The sequence below is a fragment of the Cetorhinus maximus genome, chromosome 23, assembly GCF_964194155.1.
Source record: "Cetorhinus maximus chromosome 23, sCetMax3.hap1.1, whole genome shotgun sequence".
Classification (NCBI taxonomy): Eukaryota; Metazoa; Chordata; class Chondrichthyes; order Lamniformes; family Cetorhinidae; genus Cetorhinus; species Cetorhinus maximus.
Window position 1 is genome coordinate 43,747,311 of NC_135901.1, and position 17,548 is coordinate 43,764,858.

At 44.1% G+C, this 17,548-nt stretch overlaps 1 gene segment (V, D, J or C); it reads right to left on the reverse strand.

The window, feature by feature from the left end:
* Positions 1-1,176: 1,176 nt before the first annotated feature.
* Positions 1,177-17,025, reverse strand: LOC144698512 (Ig heavy chain C region-like). The segment is given in 6 exon segments: positions 1,177-1,559; positions 2,009-2,329; positions 5,828-6,145; positions 6,265-6,570; positions 10,234-10,548; positions 16,917-17,025. Coding segments are annotated over 6 exon segments (1,752 nt in total).
* Positions 17,026-17,548: the final 523 nt, after the last annotated feature.

Here is a 17,548-nt window from a genome sequence, read left to right on the forward strand (position 1 = left end):
GCCACGTGGATTGCAACGGTTCAAGAGAAAAGGTCGCCGCCATCTTCTCTAGGACAATTAGGGACGAAACATGGCCTTGCCAGCAACACGAAAACTACCCGAATGAATACTATAAAAAGAAACAGTTGATCGAGGAGAGAAGCCATTTAAAAACAGGGATAAGAATTTTCAAATTGTGTAGTTATTTGACTTGAAGCCAGCACAAGAGTGATGGTTAAATGGGGACATGCCGTGAATTGGGCCACCGGCTCAAGAATTTTGGATGATTTTAGTTTGGAAGCGGATGCGTGGGAATGGAGTGTATGGCAGGATTCAAAGATGATAGCCTTGTTATCCTCGAGGAGACAACCTGTACTCACCTAATATTGATTGTCTAGACATGCAGTGCAAAAGTGAGAAGCAGTGGAGAATACAGAGAATGGGCAGTGAGGTAGTGCTCGGTGGCATCAGCGGACAAGGGGGATACAGAATTGCGATTTCGAATGATGTTGTTGAGGGGCATCATCGGGTTGAAACATAGAAGACGAGTAAATAGTCAGAAGCTAGAAGACTCTCAATTGTAGGTGATTTTCCGGCTAGAATTGATTTATCAAAGTGAAACCATTCAAACATCAGTTTTGGTGAATGTTGGTCACTATATAGGTTGAGCGTAACTTCATCCAATTTATTCAATCCGCCCTCTAGGTAAATACCTCATTGTGAAAGAGTAAATCACAGTAACTCCGAATGAACGCTGATGCTTTGTGTAAACTGCTTGAAAGCACCACAAGTATTTCTAAAGGTGGAGGAACAGACGCGTGTTGCACATTTTGGATATTGGAGCATATATATCTTATACATTTGCTTCAAATTATTAATGACCACCACGAAGATATCACACACACACACAAACCATGAATAGGCAAGGCAGCAAGTTTTCATTTTGCTTTTATTGCAATCAGCTGTGCCACATACAGACAAACCAACCATGTTATGTATATCAAATAGCGTCACTAAACCCTTCATGAGTTTTTTGATAATTTGGCAACTTGTATAAAATGCGAACAATCGTTCGCTGCCCTGGAGGGTGATTGTGAGGTCAGATGATTGGGAGATTGGATGATTCGGATGTTGAAATTATTAGGAACCTCACAGCGGTGACATTTCTACAGGAAAGGCCTGGTCAATCATGGCGGGTTATGCACACGATTTAACACTGTCGTTTAGGACAAGCGAAACATTAACTGAAGTAGGTTTACCATTGTATTTATTAATACTTCGGATTAAGTTCCTCTCGAGGGACGGGTGGCCCAGTAAACAGGAGTAGGTGGTGCCAGTGTTCCACTCGGCCGCGGTGAGTCTCAATCTGCCGGCTATGGAGCTGGAACCATTTCCCTTCTCAGTCTCCGGTTGGCTTGGATGACCTGAATCCAGAATGGTGTCATTGGCCATCCAAGCGATGTAAATCTCAGCAGGATAAAAACCGGTGGCGAGACACACCAGCGTTGCCGTATTCTCAGTGTCGATCTCGTCCTCTGACGGAGGCAGAATGTAGACTTTGGGACTAATCATTGTTCCAACTGTAAAGAGAGAAATATACAAATACGTTTTAATCTGACTCTGTCTATTGTTTGGTCCTCACTATCCATTTTATTCTCTTGGAAATACCATATATTTGGAAATTTGGAATATTTCCTATCTCTGAGGTTTAAAGATCTTTTTCCTTGCACATGGTTGTCATTCATATTTTTTCTTTTGATCGGTTGCTTTGTGGTCCGATTTTTCCCCCCAAAGAGTTGGAGAAAGCACTTTAAAGAAATGCTGACATTGTTGGGGGTGGGGGGAGCAGCAGTTTCACGTTTCTTACATTTTTTTTTACCATCGTCTTCATCAACGTGGTGACTGGTAGGACTCGCGATTGTATTTCATTGATTATACTAGCATTTAATTTTTGGTCTGCTTTTTAAAATTTTCGTTTGGGGCCACTGGCAATTGAACCAGTCCCTTAACGAGTGTTATCTGTGCTTACCCTTTAATTTCCTGGTTGAGCGTCTCTTTGGTGTTGGTAATTCACTTCCTTCTACGAGACAGACATATTCCACCCCACTGTCCCACTCTGCCGCAGTGACCGTCAGTTTGCTCACGATGACCGAATTGCTTCCACTCCACTCAGGATTCTGGGTCTCAACTCCTTCCGTTCTCATTCTCCCATCCACTTGCCAGGACACGCTGACGCTTTCTAAATCACTGTAAAGGATTTCACAAGCAATGGTCGCTGTCTTTTGAACCCATATCTCTTCAAACGGAGGGTTCAATATATTGACAGAAATGTCTGGCTCATAGCAATCAGCTGGAAAGAAAAGCGAATGGTTGTTTCAAGCTCTCATGTTGAAATCACGGATGACAACCACTGCAGAATGCTAAAAAATGTGAAACAGTACTTACTGAAATGCGATTGAGTTGTTATTATCCTGTTGCTGGTTGAGATAACATGATGCTGTGCTCTCCTAGACTTATTGTTTTCATCCCTATGGCTTCCATGGATCATGTTCTGAATAATATTCTCTGCAATAGTTTCCACGGCTCGCCGATTACTCTGACAGGGACTGAATATTTTATTTTATTTGCGCTGATACTGGAGGTCGAACGCTGTCTAGTGGCCTGTAGGTGCCGGATTCTTTTCCCACTCATGTAACGTAATTAAAAGTTCCCTCTATTTATGAGCCAATTTTCCCAGGACTGATCAATGGTCGGACGCATGCCCTGAACAAAACTTTGTAGATGTTCTGCATTATTTGACACCAAGTTCACTCTCTCACTCAGAGAGTGGAATGTTTTAGAGAGAGAAAAATACCGCCCAGGTTCGGTAGGGGTGCCGATGGAATTTTGAGTTTAAGCAAACAATCGTTTTGCAGAATATAAAGTGAGGAAATCTATCAGATTACCAGGATATACCTGGCCCAGAGATACTCAAAGTTTAAATTAGTGGTAATGGGCAGGTCTTCTATACTATCCGTGCATTGACAGCAATAACAGGGTCACCAACAAAAATGGGGCTTGGCAGGGGGGTGGCGGGGTGGGGGGTGGGGGGTGGCGGGGGGGAGGGGTGGGGGGTGGTGCTGTACTTTTAAAAATAATAAAATTCTGCTTCTGGTCAGGGAAATAAGAACGTAAGGAATCGGAGCAGCAGCAGGCCATTCGATCCCTGAAGGCTCGCCGGCCATTCATTACGATCGTGACCTTCGTCTCCATCTCCAGCTCCCCGCCAACTACACATATCATTTGATTCCCTGAAAGACCAGCATTTATCCAGATGTGACCACGTACTTGCATGTTGGGGTGTGTGATTTAATCACTTGCCAAATCTCCTCTCAATGTCCTCTTATCCAAGGAGAACAGCCCTTCCCTGTAGAGTCTACCTACATAATTGATTCCTTTAAGCCTGGAATAATTCTCACAATCCCTTTCTGCACTCTCTCGAAAGCCTTCACATTTTCCTAAGTTGTGGTGCCCAGAAATAGACACATTATAAAATACTGATTTGACCTAAACTGGAATAAAATTTGAACATGATCTCCTTGTTTTGGAACTCTCTGCCTCTGTTTGTACAGCCCTGATTCTCATCGTTTAACCATTGTCCCCAGCTTCCCAGCGCTCATTTGCACAGGTATAAGGCCACGTCTCTCTGTTCCTGCTACCCCTTCGGAATTGCAGTCTTTAGTTTATATTGTCTCTCCTCATTTGGCAGCAAAATAAAATATTTGGAGGGAATGAGGAAATTTAAAAAAATAATAATGACTGACTGTAATAAAACGAGCCATCTCAATGAGTTTAAACAGCATAAAACGTGGCAACGAGAAGGAATTTTGCAACCAATTAACAGAAAATAGTGCCCGTGTTTTAAAGGGGCTGATTTCAACATTGCAAAGCTCAGATCATCCTTCTAGCAAAGAAAATGGGATCTTTTAGATTATTTTCTAACGGTTTCCTTGTAACTATTTGAACCAACATGAGACGTTTAACTCTATCAGATAAACATTATTTTCCGGTATAAGATCTAACGGGGAAGGTCACTTTGAGTATCTCTGTCAAGTGTCCATTGTTTATCGTGCACAGAATGTGGGCTTTGCTGGCCGGGCCAGCATTTGTTGCCCATCCCTAACTGCCCTTGAGAAGATGATGCCTTCTTGAACCACTGCAGTCTATGTGGTGTAGGTACACCCACAGTGCTGTTAGGAAGGGAGTTCCAGGATTTTTACCAGCCGCAGTGAAGGAAACGACAAATATATTTCCAACTCAGGATTATGTCTTGGAAATATATTGCCTTCCCTTCACTGTCGCCCGATCAAAATCCTGAAGCTCCCTTCTTCACAGCGCTGCGGGTAAACCTACACCACGTGGACTGCAGCGGTTCACCACCTTCTGAAGCGCAACTAGGGATGGGCAATAAGTGCTGGGCCAGACAGCGAAGACCACATTACGTTGTGAGTGGGTCAGCAGGGAGACAGTGCATCAGCAGCCTATTTTACCGAGAATGCATCACAGCGCCCCGTCCACTCTTGCCATCAGCAGATGTGCAAACATGTCGACTCCGACGATGCCACCTCATGTCGTAGGAGGGGCAAAGAAAGGGTCCCTCCTCAGTTACCGGATACGCCCGGACTACTGTACCTTCCACGAGTCACCGGTTCAGTGTGGTTACCCCAGTGAGGTAAAAGAGCCACACTGAGGGAACATTTTATCAGTCAGTTCATATTACAGTGCATAGATGCTCAGCGATCAGATGGAGCTCGAGCTTTAAGAGGCTGGGGCTGCGTCAGTCGCAGTATTTGCCCTCTTAATGCCATTGCTCACTATTGAGTTCTGTTCATCACCTCTCGAACCTGAGCCAATGGTTATGCTCCATGAACCCGCATATGCAGAAACTTCCAGCAAGTTATTATGCCCTACATGAATCGCACCCTATTTTACCTCCATTCATTCCAAATTGGCACATGGGTAGCTGCCTTAGATTGGGAATCAAACCATATACTATTCCTACTGCACAAACGTAGAGTCACTGAGGCCAATTATCAGAACCCAGTCACCACAGGTCAATATCAACGAAGTCAGCAAAGTGCAGAGATCCAGCCTCCCGAGAAATCTCAAAATTCCCGGCCAATCACTGAGGCGCTGGGCAATTATTGTGCAGGTTTTATTTTTGCCTTCACTTAAAAAAAACTATACCGCCAAAAATGAAAAAGTTGATCAAAGGAGATTAAATTGATCAAAATAAATGGACACTTGATTAGGTTCAGTCCATGAAGACGTTATTTGTCCAGCCCTGTGACTACTAATGCATTTGTTCAAGTAGGTTTCAAGATTAGACACATACAAAACTGCTTCAATTGTTCAACTCCCTGGTAACTGGCTGTTTCTGGTTCTGAATTCACTGCTGAAAAGCAGTCACTGTTGTGGTTTGCTAAAACAGAAATTAAAGAGTGAAGTGGACCGCGCAAAGTCTTAACCCCACAGTGTGGAACACAGTGTCCCTTAAGGTGTGCTTAGCACCATCTAAATAAAGCGCTCATTACCAGAATACTGTGAAGTTAAGTCTCAGATATTCTTATCCTGCCCCTTATCATCACTGGATTCTCAAATTGCTTGTGGAGGCGGACATATTGAGTGCTGAGCATTGTACCATCTCGGTGCTGTCTGGGAGCTCGGGCCACATTAATTGGTTCCCATATGTTTTTTAGTCCCTGCAACCTAGATGAATGTGCTTGCAAATGTGCGCGTTCTTCGGTGTTGCTGTCGAATTAAGCACAAACCTTGACTGTGGAAATGCATACTGAGAAACGGTTTTTACCTTTCTTTTTGCTGATGGTCATATTTTCTGTGGATTGTGTTGGTGGGTGTGAGGTGGCACAGGTGTATCTTGCTCCTGACTTCCATTCCGCTTCAGGTAAAGTGAGGAGGCTCCTTGTGCTGAAGGTCTGGTCCTGTTCAAGGGCCGTGGAGAAACTGGTGATGTTCGATCTCAAAGCAGCTCCGTTCTTCTGCCACGAAATGGTTATTTTGTCCGGGTAGAATCCTCTTATCAAACAAGTGAGGGTTGCGGCTTTGGTACTTTGAATTTCTTCTGGTGATGGAGGCAAGAGCCGGAGATTTGGCTTCACTGGCTCGACTGTAACAGAAGTTCAACCACTGTTAGTCTTAACTCCATTGTCATTCCTAACGTATATATATATATATATATTTATATATATATATATATATAAAAAATGTACATATATATAACCTTACCTATTTTTCTCTTTCGTGTGCCTTTTGATACTGGAGTCGATGATAGATTGTCCTGTGCTGAACATGAGTATTGAGCCCCGCTCTCCCACTCTTCCACGCTGCTTGTCAAGCGGCTGATGGTCAGGTACTGGTTACCATCTTGGGTACCTGTTCCGATTTGAACACCTTCAGCCCTCACCTTTCCATTCACCCTCCAGGAGATCACAACCTCATTGGGAGATGTGGACACCACTTCACACACTAGGATGGCAGTTTTATTGATCCAAATATCTTCAACTGAGGGATCTCTGAGAAGTACTGTTATATCTATAAGTGAGCAACAAAAAATTACAATCACGTGGAGGCTTTAAAGCTGACGATTCTACTTATTTAACAAGAATTTTAATATCAGTAACAATCGTTTGTTTGGCAAATCAGGTCTTTCACTGGTTATTGTTGAACTTACATTGAATTCTGCTGTTTACGCGGATGTTGACATGAATCACAGTTTGAACTGTTTATTTAGACTGAGTGACAGGGAGCGGGAGAGAAATACAGAGTTACCGGGAGACTTTAAACCTTAACATAATGAGAAAGAGAGAGAGAGAGAGAGGGAGAGAGGGAGAGAGAGAGAGATTGAGAGAGAGAGAGAGAGAGAGGGAGGGAGAGAGAGAGAGAGAGAGAGTGATAGAGAGAGCGAGAGAATTGAGAGAAAAATAATTGAGAGAGAGAGAAAGAGAAAGAAAGGGAAGCAGAAACGCAGGTGGAGAAAAATCAGTCTTAGCCAGATAAAGGCTAAAATATGGGAGAGAACGGCTGGGGCATAAAGAAGCGAGACAAACTTAAAGAGGGATAAAAGGAGAGGGAGGCAGAAAGAGAGAGGTACGGCAGAATTTTCAACCCCCGCTGGCAAGTGTAGGAGGGGATAACAATTCCCCCGGCTTGCCTTCCCGCCGCCCTCCCACCCGTAAACAAGTTGGTCACAAATTTACTGGGGAGAATGGTCGGCACTCGCCCGAATTGAGGCTCTTAAGTGGCAATTATTGACCACTTGGATGGAACTTTCTCCCCTCTCGATTGAGGTGTTTTGAGGAGGGGAGGGCACTTAATCCTGCGGGAAGGTGGTGTGTAAACACCCCGCCTTCAGCCTCATTGCTTGAGGGCGGAATGTTTGGGTTTGACATTCTCTCCTCTCCGCCAATTGAGGCCATTGAATGAGAAACTAATAACCACTTAAGAATTTTGGTATGAATGGAGCTGTGGGCAGACCTGTCACCACGTGGAATGTAAGACATTTTAACGTTTACGGAGGCAGGTCGCCTTCAAGGCACTCAGTGACTGGTGGAGGGACCCAGGGTCATGAAGGGGGTGCCGCGCCGTGAGTCACCCCCAGCAGGCAAAACTCCTTCCACCATTCCTCAGGCCTGGGTCGCCCCTTTTCTACATTGGACGATACGTCCCAAGGACATTACCCTCCATCACACTATCTTAGCACCACCATGCCCATTCTACACCGGACGCCCTCCCAAAGACTGCCAACCGCGGATGCGCGCTTCCTTCCACCACAGCCTCGCAATAAGGACTTCTTAACCATTTCTGCACACCCCCGGCATCATCTTCCCTGCCAGCCGTGAAACACCCGACACTTAAATGACCCTGGAATCCGAGATTCAGAGTCTGTGGACTTTTTGTGTCCCCAGACCTGCCCACTGCTGCCGCTGGTGCTGCTGGGAAAACAGCACTGCCCCAATCAGATTGGCTAGCAGCTCCATGAGGTGGAACATCCACCTGATTTCGAGACACAGGTCCGGATCGAGCCAATGAATGCACCTGATTCAGGGGCTGCAGCGATTGGCGGGTAGGTGGTCCAACCACCAACCTCCCCCGCTCTGACCCCACCGCCCCCCCCCACCCCCCCCCCCCCCACCCCGCCACCCCCCCACCCCCAAACCCCGCCCAGCCCTCACACCTCACCCCAATTCTGTGGCTGACAGTACCGGAGTCTCCTGATCCGGAACTTCCTGCCAATGACTGGTTAATTCCACTGTCTCTTTCTCTCTCCTTCTTTCTCTCTGCTCCATTCATCCATTTCATCTTACATGCACATTTTTGTACCGATACCCAGCAGCAAATAGAATCCACTCTGGCAATTGGAACGATTATCTGAATGAGGCTTTACAGTTTGACCGATTTCGTTGAAAATATATCCGTTTACTCTAACTCTCTGTTCTATTTTGCCTGCAGAAATTTGGCGAATTCAGTGGGTAGGGTGTGTCAACATTTTTTTTCTTGTAATATCATAATAGGTTATAAGAACATGAGAACGAGGAGCAGGAGTTGGCAATTCAGCCCCTCGAGCCTGCCCCGCCATTCAATACGATCATGGCCGATCTCATTTTGGCCTCAACTCCAATTTCCCGCCCTCTCCCCATAACCTTTCAACCCTTTACTAATTAAAAATCTGTTTATCTCCTCCTTAAATTTATTCAGCATCCCGGCATCCACTGCACTCTGAGATAGTGAATTCCACAGGTTCACGACCCTTTGAGAAAAGTAATTCCTCCTCATCTCTGATTTAAAACTACCACCCCTTAGACTAAAACAATGGCCTCTCGTTCTAGAATGCCCCAGAAGGGGAATCATCTGCTCCATGTCTACTTTGTCTATCCCCTTTAGCATCTTATATACCTGAATAGATCTCCTATCATCCTTCTAAACTCTAGCGAGTATAGGCCTAAACTGTTCAATCTCTCCTCAAAAGACCCGCATCGCTGGAATCAATCTAGTGAACCTCCTTTGATCCGCCTCCAGTGCAGCTATATCCTTCCTCAAGTAATGGTGAAACTGTGCACCATACCCCAGGTGTCGTTTCACCAATGTCTTGTACAGTTGCAACAAACACTTCCCTGTTTTTATATTCTATTCTTTGAGCAATAAATGCCAAAATTCCATTTGCCTTCCTTGTTACCTGCTGTACCTGAATACTAGCTTTCAGCGATTCATGCACGAGGACACCCAGATCCATCTGCACTGAACCATTCTTAAGTTTCTCTCCATTTAAACAATAAGTCACCTTTTTCTTCTTTCGACCAAAATGGATAACCTCACACTTATCCACATTAAACTCCCTCTGCCAAATTTCTGCCTATTCACTTAACCTGTCCATATCCATTTCTTAATTTATTTCTTCATTGCAACTTACTTTCTCACCTCCTTTGGTATCATCTGCAAATTTGGTTATAGTACCTTCTATCTCTGAATCCAAGTTACTAGCATAGATTGTAAATAGTTGGGGCCCAAGGACCGAACCCCATGGCACCCCACTAGTTAAAGCTTGCTATCCAGGAAAAGACCCATTTATCCCGAATCTCTGCTTTCTGTTGGTTAGCCAATCCTCTATCCCAGCTAATATATTACCCCTAACTCCGAGTGATCTTATTTTGTGTATTAATCTTTTGTGCGACACCTTATCAAAGGCCTTCTGGAAGTCCAGATATATTACATCTTCAGGATTACCATTGTCCACTTTGCTTGTCACATCTTCAAAGAACTCAATATGCTCAATGCTCAATGCAAGGTTATGCTCAATGTGCACATTAACCAGAGCATAACATTCATCAGAAGGCGCCATGGAAATGCCTTTTGCAAAATTCGCCCGACTGTGAGCACCATCCAGAACTTCAGGCATTGCCGGTGCAATAGAGAATGCTAGAGAGCAGCAGGAGACCATTCGGCCGTTCATGACACTCACTAGCTCTTTGAAAGAGCACCATCAAATGCATTGGTCAATGCTGCTGAAACTCTTCCAAAAACTTTTATTGTAGTGTTTCACTGCATCTGGATCTGTCACTGATCACACTCAGTGTTGTCTGTTCCAGGATTTTGAATCCGAATAGATAAATTATTGCAATAACATCCCAATTAATCTGATGCTAATAAGGTAAGCCTGTTTGACACCTGCAACCGTGTGAATTGGTTAGATTCCCTCACCTGACGTTGATCTAATTTCTTTCTGCTTGTTACTGTTGGTTGCGGAATGGGTCACTTTGCATCTGTACACGGAACCGCTGCTCCAATCCTGAAGAGGCACATTCAGGAGGCTCGTGGAGCTGAAGTCTCCTTTCGATGATTTAGCTGGGGGTGTAGTGGTAAATCCAGAGCCTATGGTGTTTCCGTTCTTCTGCCAGGTCACCCCAATGCTTTCTGGCTTGTAGTCGCTAATGAGGCAAAGCAGCTGCACAAAACCATTTGCTCTCAGCTCCGAAGTGGCATGGTAGAAGAGACTGATTATTGGAGGAGTCGGCCCTAAAATGAAAAAAATAACATCTTCGTTCATTTCTAAAATTACGATAAATCGTTTCCAACATCTTTCCAGCAGTATTCATCCCTCGGCCAACATCAAAATCAGATATTGCAGTCACAGGCTCATTATAGGAGTTTGGTGCGAGCAAATTAACTGCCGTGTTTCTAACAGTACAATGGCGTCTGCACTTCAAAAATAATCTCATAGTTTGTAAGGCGCTATGTGGTGTTCTAAGGACCTGGAAGACGCAATAGAAATTCACGTTTTTTCTCAATTACTTATTGGAATATTTGCGCTTGGTTAATTGCCATTTCTATTATTATCGTAGCAATGCAATGGAATGTGACATCAACTGAAATCTTATCTAAAATAGAGGCCAGATTCTTAAGATAATATGAATGACTCACGGCCCTGGTCTGCACCGGGTGCAACACAAATGGAGGACAGATCAGAGATTATTATTATTATTATTATTGTTATCTTAATAACTGCAATTGAAACTTCACCGAACCGTTCACATAATACAATACAATTGCCTGGAATTTCCTTTCCTCATATCGGCGCACATATGAGAAGTTCACCGCTTTAGCGGGAGGGAACTGAACCACAATTATTGGGAGTCAATTTATGCTTTAATCAGGAAGTTGCATTTCGCCTTCAAGGGCTCGGCAAAAGCCCATGTCCTCGATCCAACCCGACCTTGTAATAATGGAAATTTGGCTGTGTTCCCGGAACTTAGCAAACCGTTTATTTAGTTATTTAGGGCCGATATTAGCGGGCGTGGAGTCTGCTCAAGATGGAATTCACATACCGGTAGTATCTATTTGAAATTTATTTTAATGATTTACCACCAGTGCCTGTTGCAGGTAGCTATGGAAATTGGAACTTTTCTCAAGCTATTTTATAAGAAGTACATTTTGGCAGAAAGTGATAAGTCGGAACAGATATGAAACTGATGCAGCATTATTGCTTGCAATTTTTATTTATGCTTATCAAAGCTGCCTGGGAGCAGCTATGGAGGTGGCTGCAGTGGTGTTAAATTAAATGTTAATGGTCCCCTTATACCGACTGGCCAGCAGAATGAAAAACAGGATGCCACCCAACATTCCTGCAGTCAGCTCCATATCTGCCCCCACTCAGCCTGTTATAAGCAGCACATGAGAATGGGAATATTGTCATAAAGGAACTCAGGTCATCAATAGCAATTCAAATATTGCTGAAAAAAGGAATTTTTTGTTGAAGCTTTTCGTCTTGCACTCATCAGAATAGTTCGCAAGAAATTACTACTCTCAGGGGAAACGACATACTTATACTGTATGACAAAACAGACGCACAAGATAGGAGCTCACGTATTGCGGGTAATGTATTAGCATGGATTAAGGATTGACTATCACAGGGAGGACAAATAATCGGTATTAAATGTTTTTATTTCAGGTTGGAAAACCACAAAGTTCAGTTCTAGGGCCTCAATTATTTACTATCAATATTAATTACTTGGAGTCGGGGCAGAGTGTGATATATCCAAATTTGCTGACGATATAAAATAGGTGGGAGGGCATGTTGTGATGAACGCATAAGCAATTGGCAAGGGAATATAGATGGGTTGAGTAAGTGGGAAAAACTTGCAGATAGAGCTTACTGCTGGAAAGTGTGAGGTTATGCACTTTGGTAGGAAGAAGCAACAGTCAGGCTATTATTTAAATTGTTAGAGGCTCCTAAACGTGCAGCACAGATGGATCTAGGTGTTTTAGAACAAATAACAAAGAAAAGTACAGCCCAGGAACAGGACCTTCGGCCCTCCAAGCTTGCGCCGATCATATTGCCTGTCAAACTAAAACATTTTACACTTCCCGGTTCCATATCCCTCTATTCCCATCCTAATCATGTATTTGTCAAGCTGCCTTTTAAACATCACTATCGTACCTGCTTCCAGCACCTCCTCTGGCATTGAATTCCAGACACTCACTACCCTCTGGGTAAAAGGCTTGCCCCACACATCTCCTCTAAAGTTTTCTCCTCTCACCTTCAATCTATGTCCCCTGGTAATTGATTCTTCCACCCTGGGAAAAAGCTTCTTACTATCTACTCTGTCCATGCCACTCATAATTTTGCAAATTTCTATCAAGTCGCCCCTCAATCTCCGTCGCTCTAGTGTGAACAATCCGAGTTTCTCCAACCTTTCCTCATATACAATAACCTCCAGACCAGGCAGCATCCTGCTAAACCTCCTCTGCACCCTTTCCACCGCCTCCATATCCTTCTGGTAATGTGTTGACCAGAATTGCACGCAATATTCCCAGTGTGGCCTAACCAAGGTTCTATACAGCTGCATCATGACTTCCAGGCTTTTAGACTCAATAAACCTGCTGATGAAGGCAAGCATGCCATATGCCTTCCTGACTACCTTATCCAACTGCGTTGCCACTTTCAGTGGCCTGTGGGTCTGTACACCCAGATCCCTCTGCCCGTCGATTCACTCAAAGTTTCTGACATTTACTGTATAATTCCTACCTGTATTAGACCTTCCAAAATGCATTACCTCGCATTTGTCTTGATTAAACTCCATGTGCCATTTCTCCACCCAAGTCTCCAACCAATCTTTATCACATTGTGTCCTTTGACTCTCTTCACTATCTGCAACTCCTCCAACCTTAGCGTCGTCTGCAAACTTACTGATTAGCACAGTAACATTTTCCTCCAAATCATTTACGTATCCTACAAACAGCCAATGTCCCAGCACTGATCCCTGTGGAAATCCACCAATCACAGCTCTCCATTCAGAAAAGCACCCTTCCCCTGCTACCCTCTGTCTTCTATGACCAAGCCAATTCTGTATCCATCTTCCCAGTTCACATCTGATCCCGTGCGACTTTACCTTCTGTACCAGACTGCAATGAGGGACCTTGTCAAAGGCCTTACTGAAATCTATGTAGATAGCATCCACCGCCCATCCATCGTCGATCATCTTTGTCACTTCCTCGAAAAACTCGGTCAAGTTAGTGGGACACGACCTTCCCTCAAAAAACCATGCTGCCTCTCACTAATACACCCATTTGCATCCATTTGGCAGTAAATCCTGTCACGAAGAATCTTCTTCCATAATTTCCCTACCACTCACCGGTAAGGCTCACCAGCCTGTAATTTCCTGGATTATCCCTGCTACCTTTCTTAAACAATGGAACAACATTGTGCATGAAACACAAAAACAAAGTTATCAAAGAGGTGCAACAGGTGATTAATAAGGCAAATGGATTTTGGTCTGTATTGCTAGGAGGTTAAGTTTAAAAATAGGAAGTCTTTTTACAACTGTGGAAGGGGTTGGTGAGGCCGCACCTGGAGCACTGTCTACAGTTTCGGTTCCTGATGTTCAGAGAATCACTGAATCACACAGTGCAGAAGGGGTCCTTCGGCCCATCGACTCTGCACTGACACGTGAGAAACACCTGATCTACCTACCTAATCCCATTTACCAGCACTTGGCCCATAGCCTTAAATGTTATCACGTGCCAAGTGCTCATCCAGGAACTTTTTATAGGATGTGAGGCAACCCGCCTCCACCACCCTCCCAGTCAGCGCATTCCAGACCGTCACAATCCTCTGGGTAAAAAGGTTTTTCCTCACATCCCCCCTAAGCCTACTGCCCCTCACTATGAACTTATGTCCCTTCGTGACTGACCCTTCAACTAAAGGGAACAGCTGCTCCCTATCCACCCTGTATATGCACCTCATAATCTTGTACATCTCGATCAGGTCGCCCCTCAGTCTTCTCTTCTCCAACGAACACAAATCAAGTCTCTCCAACCTCTCTTCATAACTTAAATGTTTCATCCCAGGAATCATCCTGGTGAATCTCCTCTGCACCCCCTCCACTGCAATCACATCCTCCCTATAATGTAGCGACCAGAACTGCACACATTACTCCAGCTGTGGCCTCACCGAGGTTCTATACAACTCTAAGATGTCCTCCCTAGTTTTGTAATCTATGCCTTGATTGATAAAGGCAAGTGTCCTATATGCCTTTTTCACCACCCGACGAACATGCCCCTCTGCCTTCAGACATCTGGGGACACACACGCCAAGGCCTCTTTGTTCCTAAGAACTTCCTCGTGTCATGCCTTTCATTGGAATTCTTCCTTCTCAAATTACTCCTTCCAAAGTGTATCACCTCATACTTTTCAGGGTTAAATCCCATCCGCCACTTATCTGCCCATTTGACCATCCCGTCTATATATTCCTGTAGCCCAAGACACTCAACCTCACTGTTAAACATCTGGCCAATCTTTGTGTCATCCGCAAACTCACTAATCCTACCCCCCACATACTTTTATATGTCGTTTATATGAATGATAAATAAAATGGGACCCAGCACACATCCCTGTGGTATGCCAATGGACGCTGGCTTCCAGTCACTAAAGCATCCTTCCGTTATTACCCTCTGTCTCCAACAACTAAGCTAATTTTGAATCCACCTTATCAAATTACCCGGTATCCCATGTGCATTTGCCGTCTGTATAAATCTCCCATGTGGGACCTTGTCAAAGGATTTGCTGAAATCCACATAAACTACAACAACTGCAGTACCCTCATCTACACGCCTGGTCCCCTCCTCAAAAAATTCAAGCAAATTTGTTAGGCATGGCCTCCCTCTGACAAAGCCATGCTGCCTATCCCTGTTCAAGCCTTACCTCTCCAAGTGTAGATCGGTTCTCTCCATCAGATTTTTCTCCAATAGTTTCCCTACCGTTGACGTGAGACTCACTGGTCTGTAGTTTCATGGCTTATCTCCACACCCCTTCTTCAATAGTGGAACCACATTCGCTGTTCTCCAGTGCTCAGGCACATCCCCCATGGCCAGAGAGGAATTAAAAATTTGGGTCAGAGACCTGCCTCCCTCAGCACTTTGGGACATAAATCATCTGGACCTGGATGTTTGTCCACTTTTAAGCCTGCCAACAACTCCAATATCTTGTCACTCCCTATGTCAATTTGCTTAAGAACCTCGCAATATCTCTCCATTAGTTGGAAATCTTCATCCTCACTCTCTTGGGTGAAGACGGATGAGAAGTATTCATTCAACACATTTAAGAAAGGAAGAACTGGCATTGAAGGCAGTTCGAAAGATATTCACTGGGCTGATTCATGGGTTGAAGGGGTTGACTTATCACGAATGGCTAAACAGTTTCGCCTTTGTCCATTAGAGTTTCGAAGAATGAGGGTTATCTTATTGAAACGAACAAAATCCTGAGGGGGCTTGGCAGGGTAGGCGTTGAGAAAATATTTCCACCACTGGGGTATCTAAAACTAGGGTACATGGTTAGAGAATAAAGGGACAATCATTTGAAACAGAGATGCAAAGGAATTTATTCTCTTAGAGCGTAGTGAATGTCTGGAATTCTTTGCCCCAGAGTGTTGTGGAGCCTAGGTCACTGAAAGTACTTAAAGACGAGATGGATAGGTTTTTGAAATATCGGGAAGCTGAGAGCTATGAGGAGCTGGCACGAAAGAGGAGTTGAGGCCTGGGGTAGATCAGCCATGATTTTAATGAATGGCGGGGTAGGCTTGAGAGGCCAAATGGCCTACTCATGCTATTTGTTTTGTTCATAAGAGATTGCTGATTGGTTGGAAAATGGCTCTGATTGGTAGAGGTGTTGCCGCGGAGGATGCACAAGCATCAAGCTTACATAGAGAGCAAATGGCTCGGGCCCGATTTAGGGGTTTTACGATACGGTAAATTTTATAGCGCATGAAACTTTAAGAGTCCCAACGCCTGTATGGAGCATTGTGGGTTGACCTGCAGCAAACCGTGATTGTCAGCACTTGTTAATTTATGACTGAACTGTTGTCAGTGCTGTAGGTCCAATATTTCTTCACATTAGCCATGCCAAGTAGTGATTGTCAATTATTCAACGTACATTGATTCTTTCTCTGTCATTTCCCATTTAAACCCTGCCCCTCGGCGATGTTATCTGAAACCACACCATTAATTTTCACCTGTATGATGACGATTCTGAATTCTACCCCACCACCACCTCTATCGACTCCTCCAATGTCATGAAATTGCCAGACTGTTTGCCCGACATTCAGTCCTAGATTAACAGTAATTTCACCCAACTAAATATCGTGAATGTGGAAGTCATGATCTTTAGAACCAGCTGCACATTCCATTCCCTTGAGGCCGGTTCCACCCCTTTGTCTTTCTTTGGCTGAGGCTGTATCAGATTCTTTGCCACTTTGGTGTAATTATTTGACCCCAAGACCAGTTTCTGGCCATGTATTTGCTCCATTGCTCAGACTGTCTATTTAAATCTCAGGAAGATCTCCACACTCCGCTCACACTTCTCCACAATCTATGTTGCAGCTTCATTCATACCTTTATTCCCTTTAGATTTGGCTATTCCAATGCACTTGTAGCCAATATCCCACATTCTATCCTCAGTGAACTTTAGGTCATCCAAAACTACTGGCCGTTTATTAATCATGCTAAGTACTATTCATCAATCAACTTCTGCTTGCTGAACGGCATTGTGCCCCGTTCAACCAAAGCATTGATTTTTGAATTCCCATCAACACGTAGTCTTGTTCATCCCACACCCTGTAAACTCATCCAGCTCTGTAACTTTCCAAAAATGTGGGCCTGCCAAATAAAGCTTCTCCGATTTTAATTGCACCCCCGCCCGCCCTATGGAACAAGCACTGGAATTCCTTCCCTAAACTTCACCCCTTATCCAGCGGTTTTTTTTTAACCAAACATTAGGCCATTCTCCTAATTACCGCCTTATGTATCTCATCGGTTTGGCTCTTAAGACTCCTCTGAAGTGCATTGGGACGTTTCATTGCGCTGAAGGTAATGTAAGTCCAAGTTTTGTTTGTTAACTGCTATCGATAACCTGTTTTACCTTTAATGTTCATGTAGCAATATGGTTTTGTACCTTTATCTGGAAACATTTTCAAACAAAATTTTCTGAAATAATGGGATTCATAGTCGACAGCAAAATAGAAGTG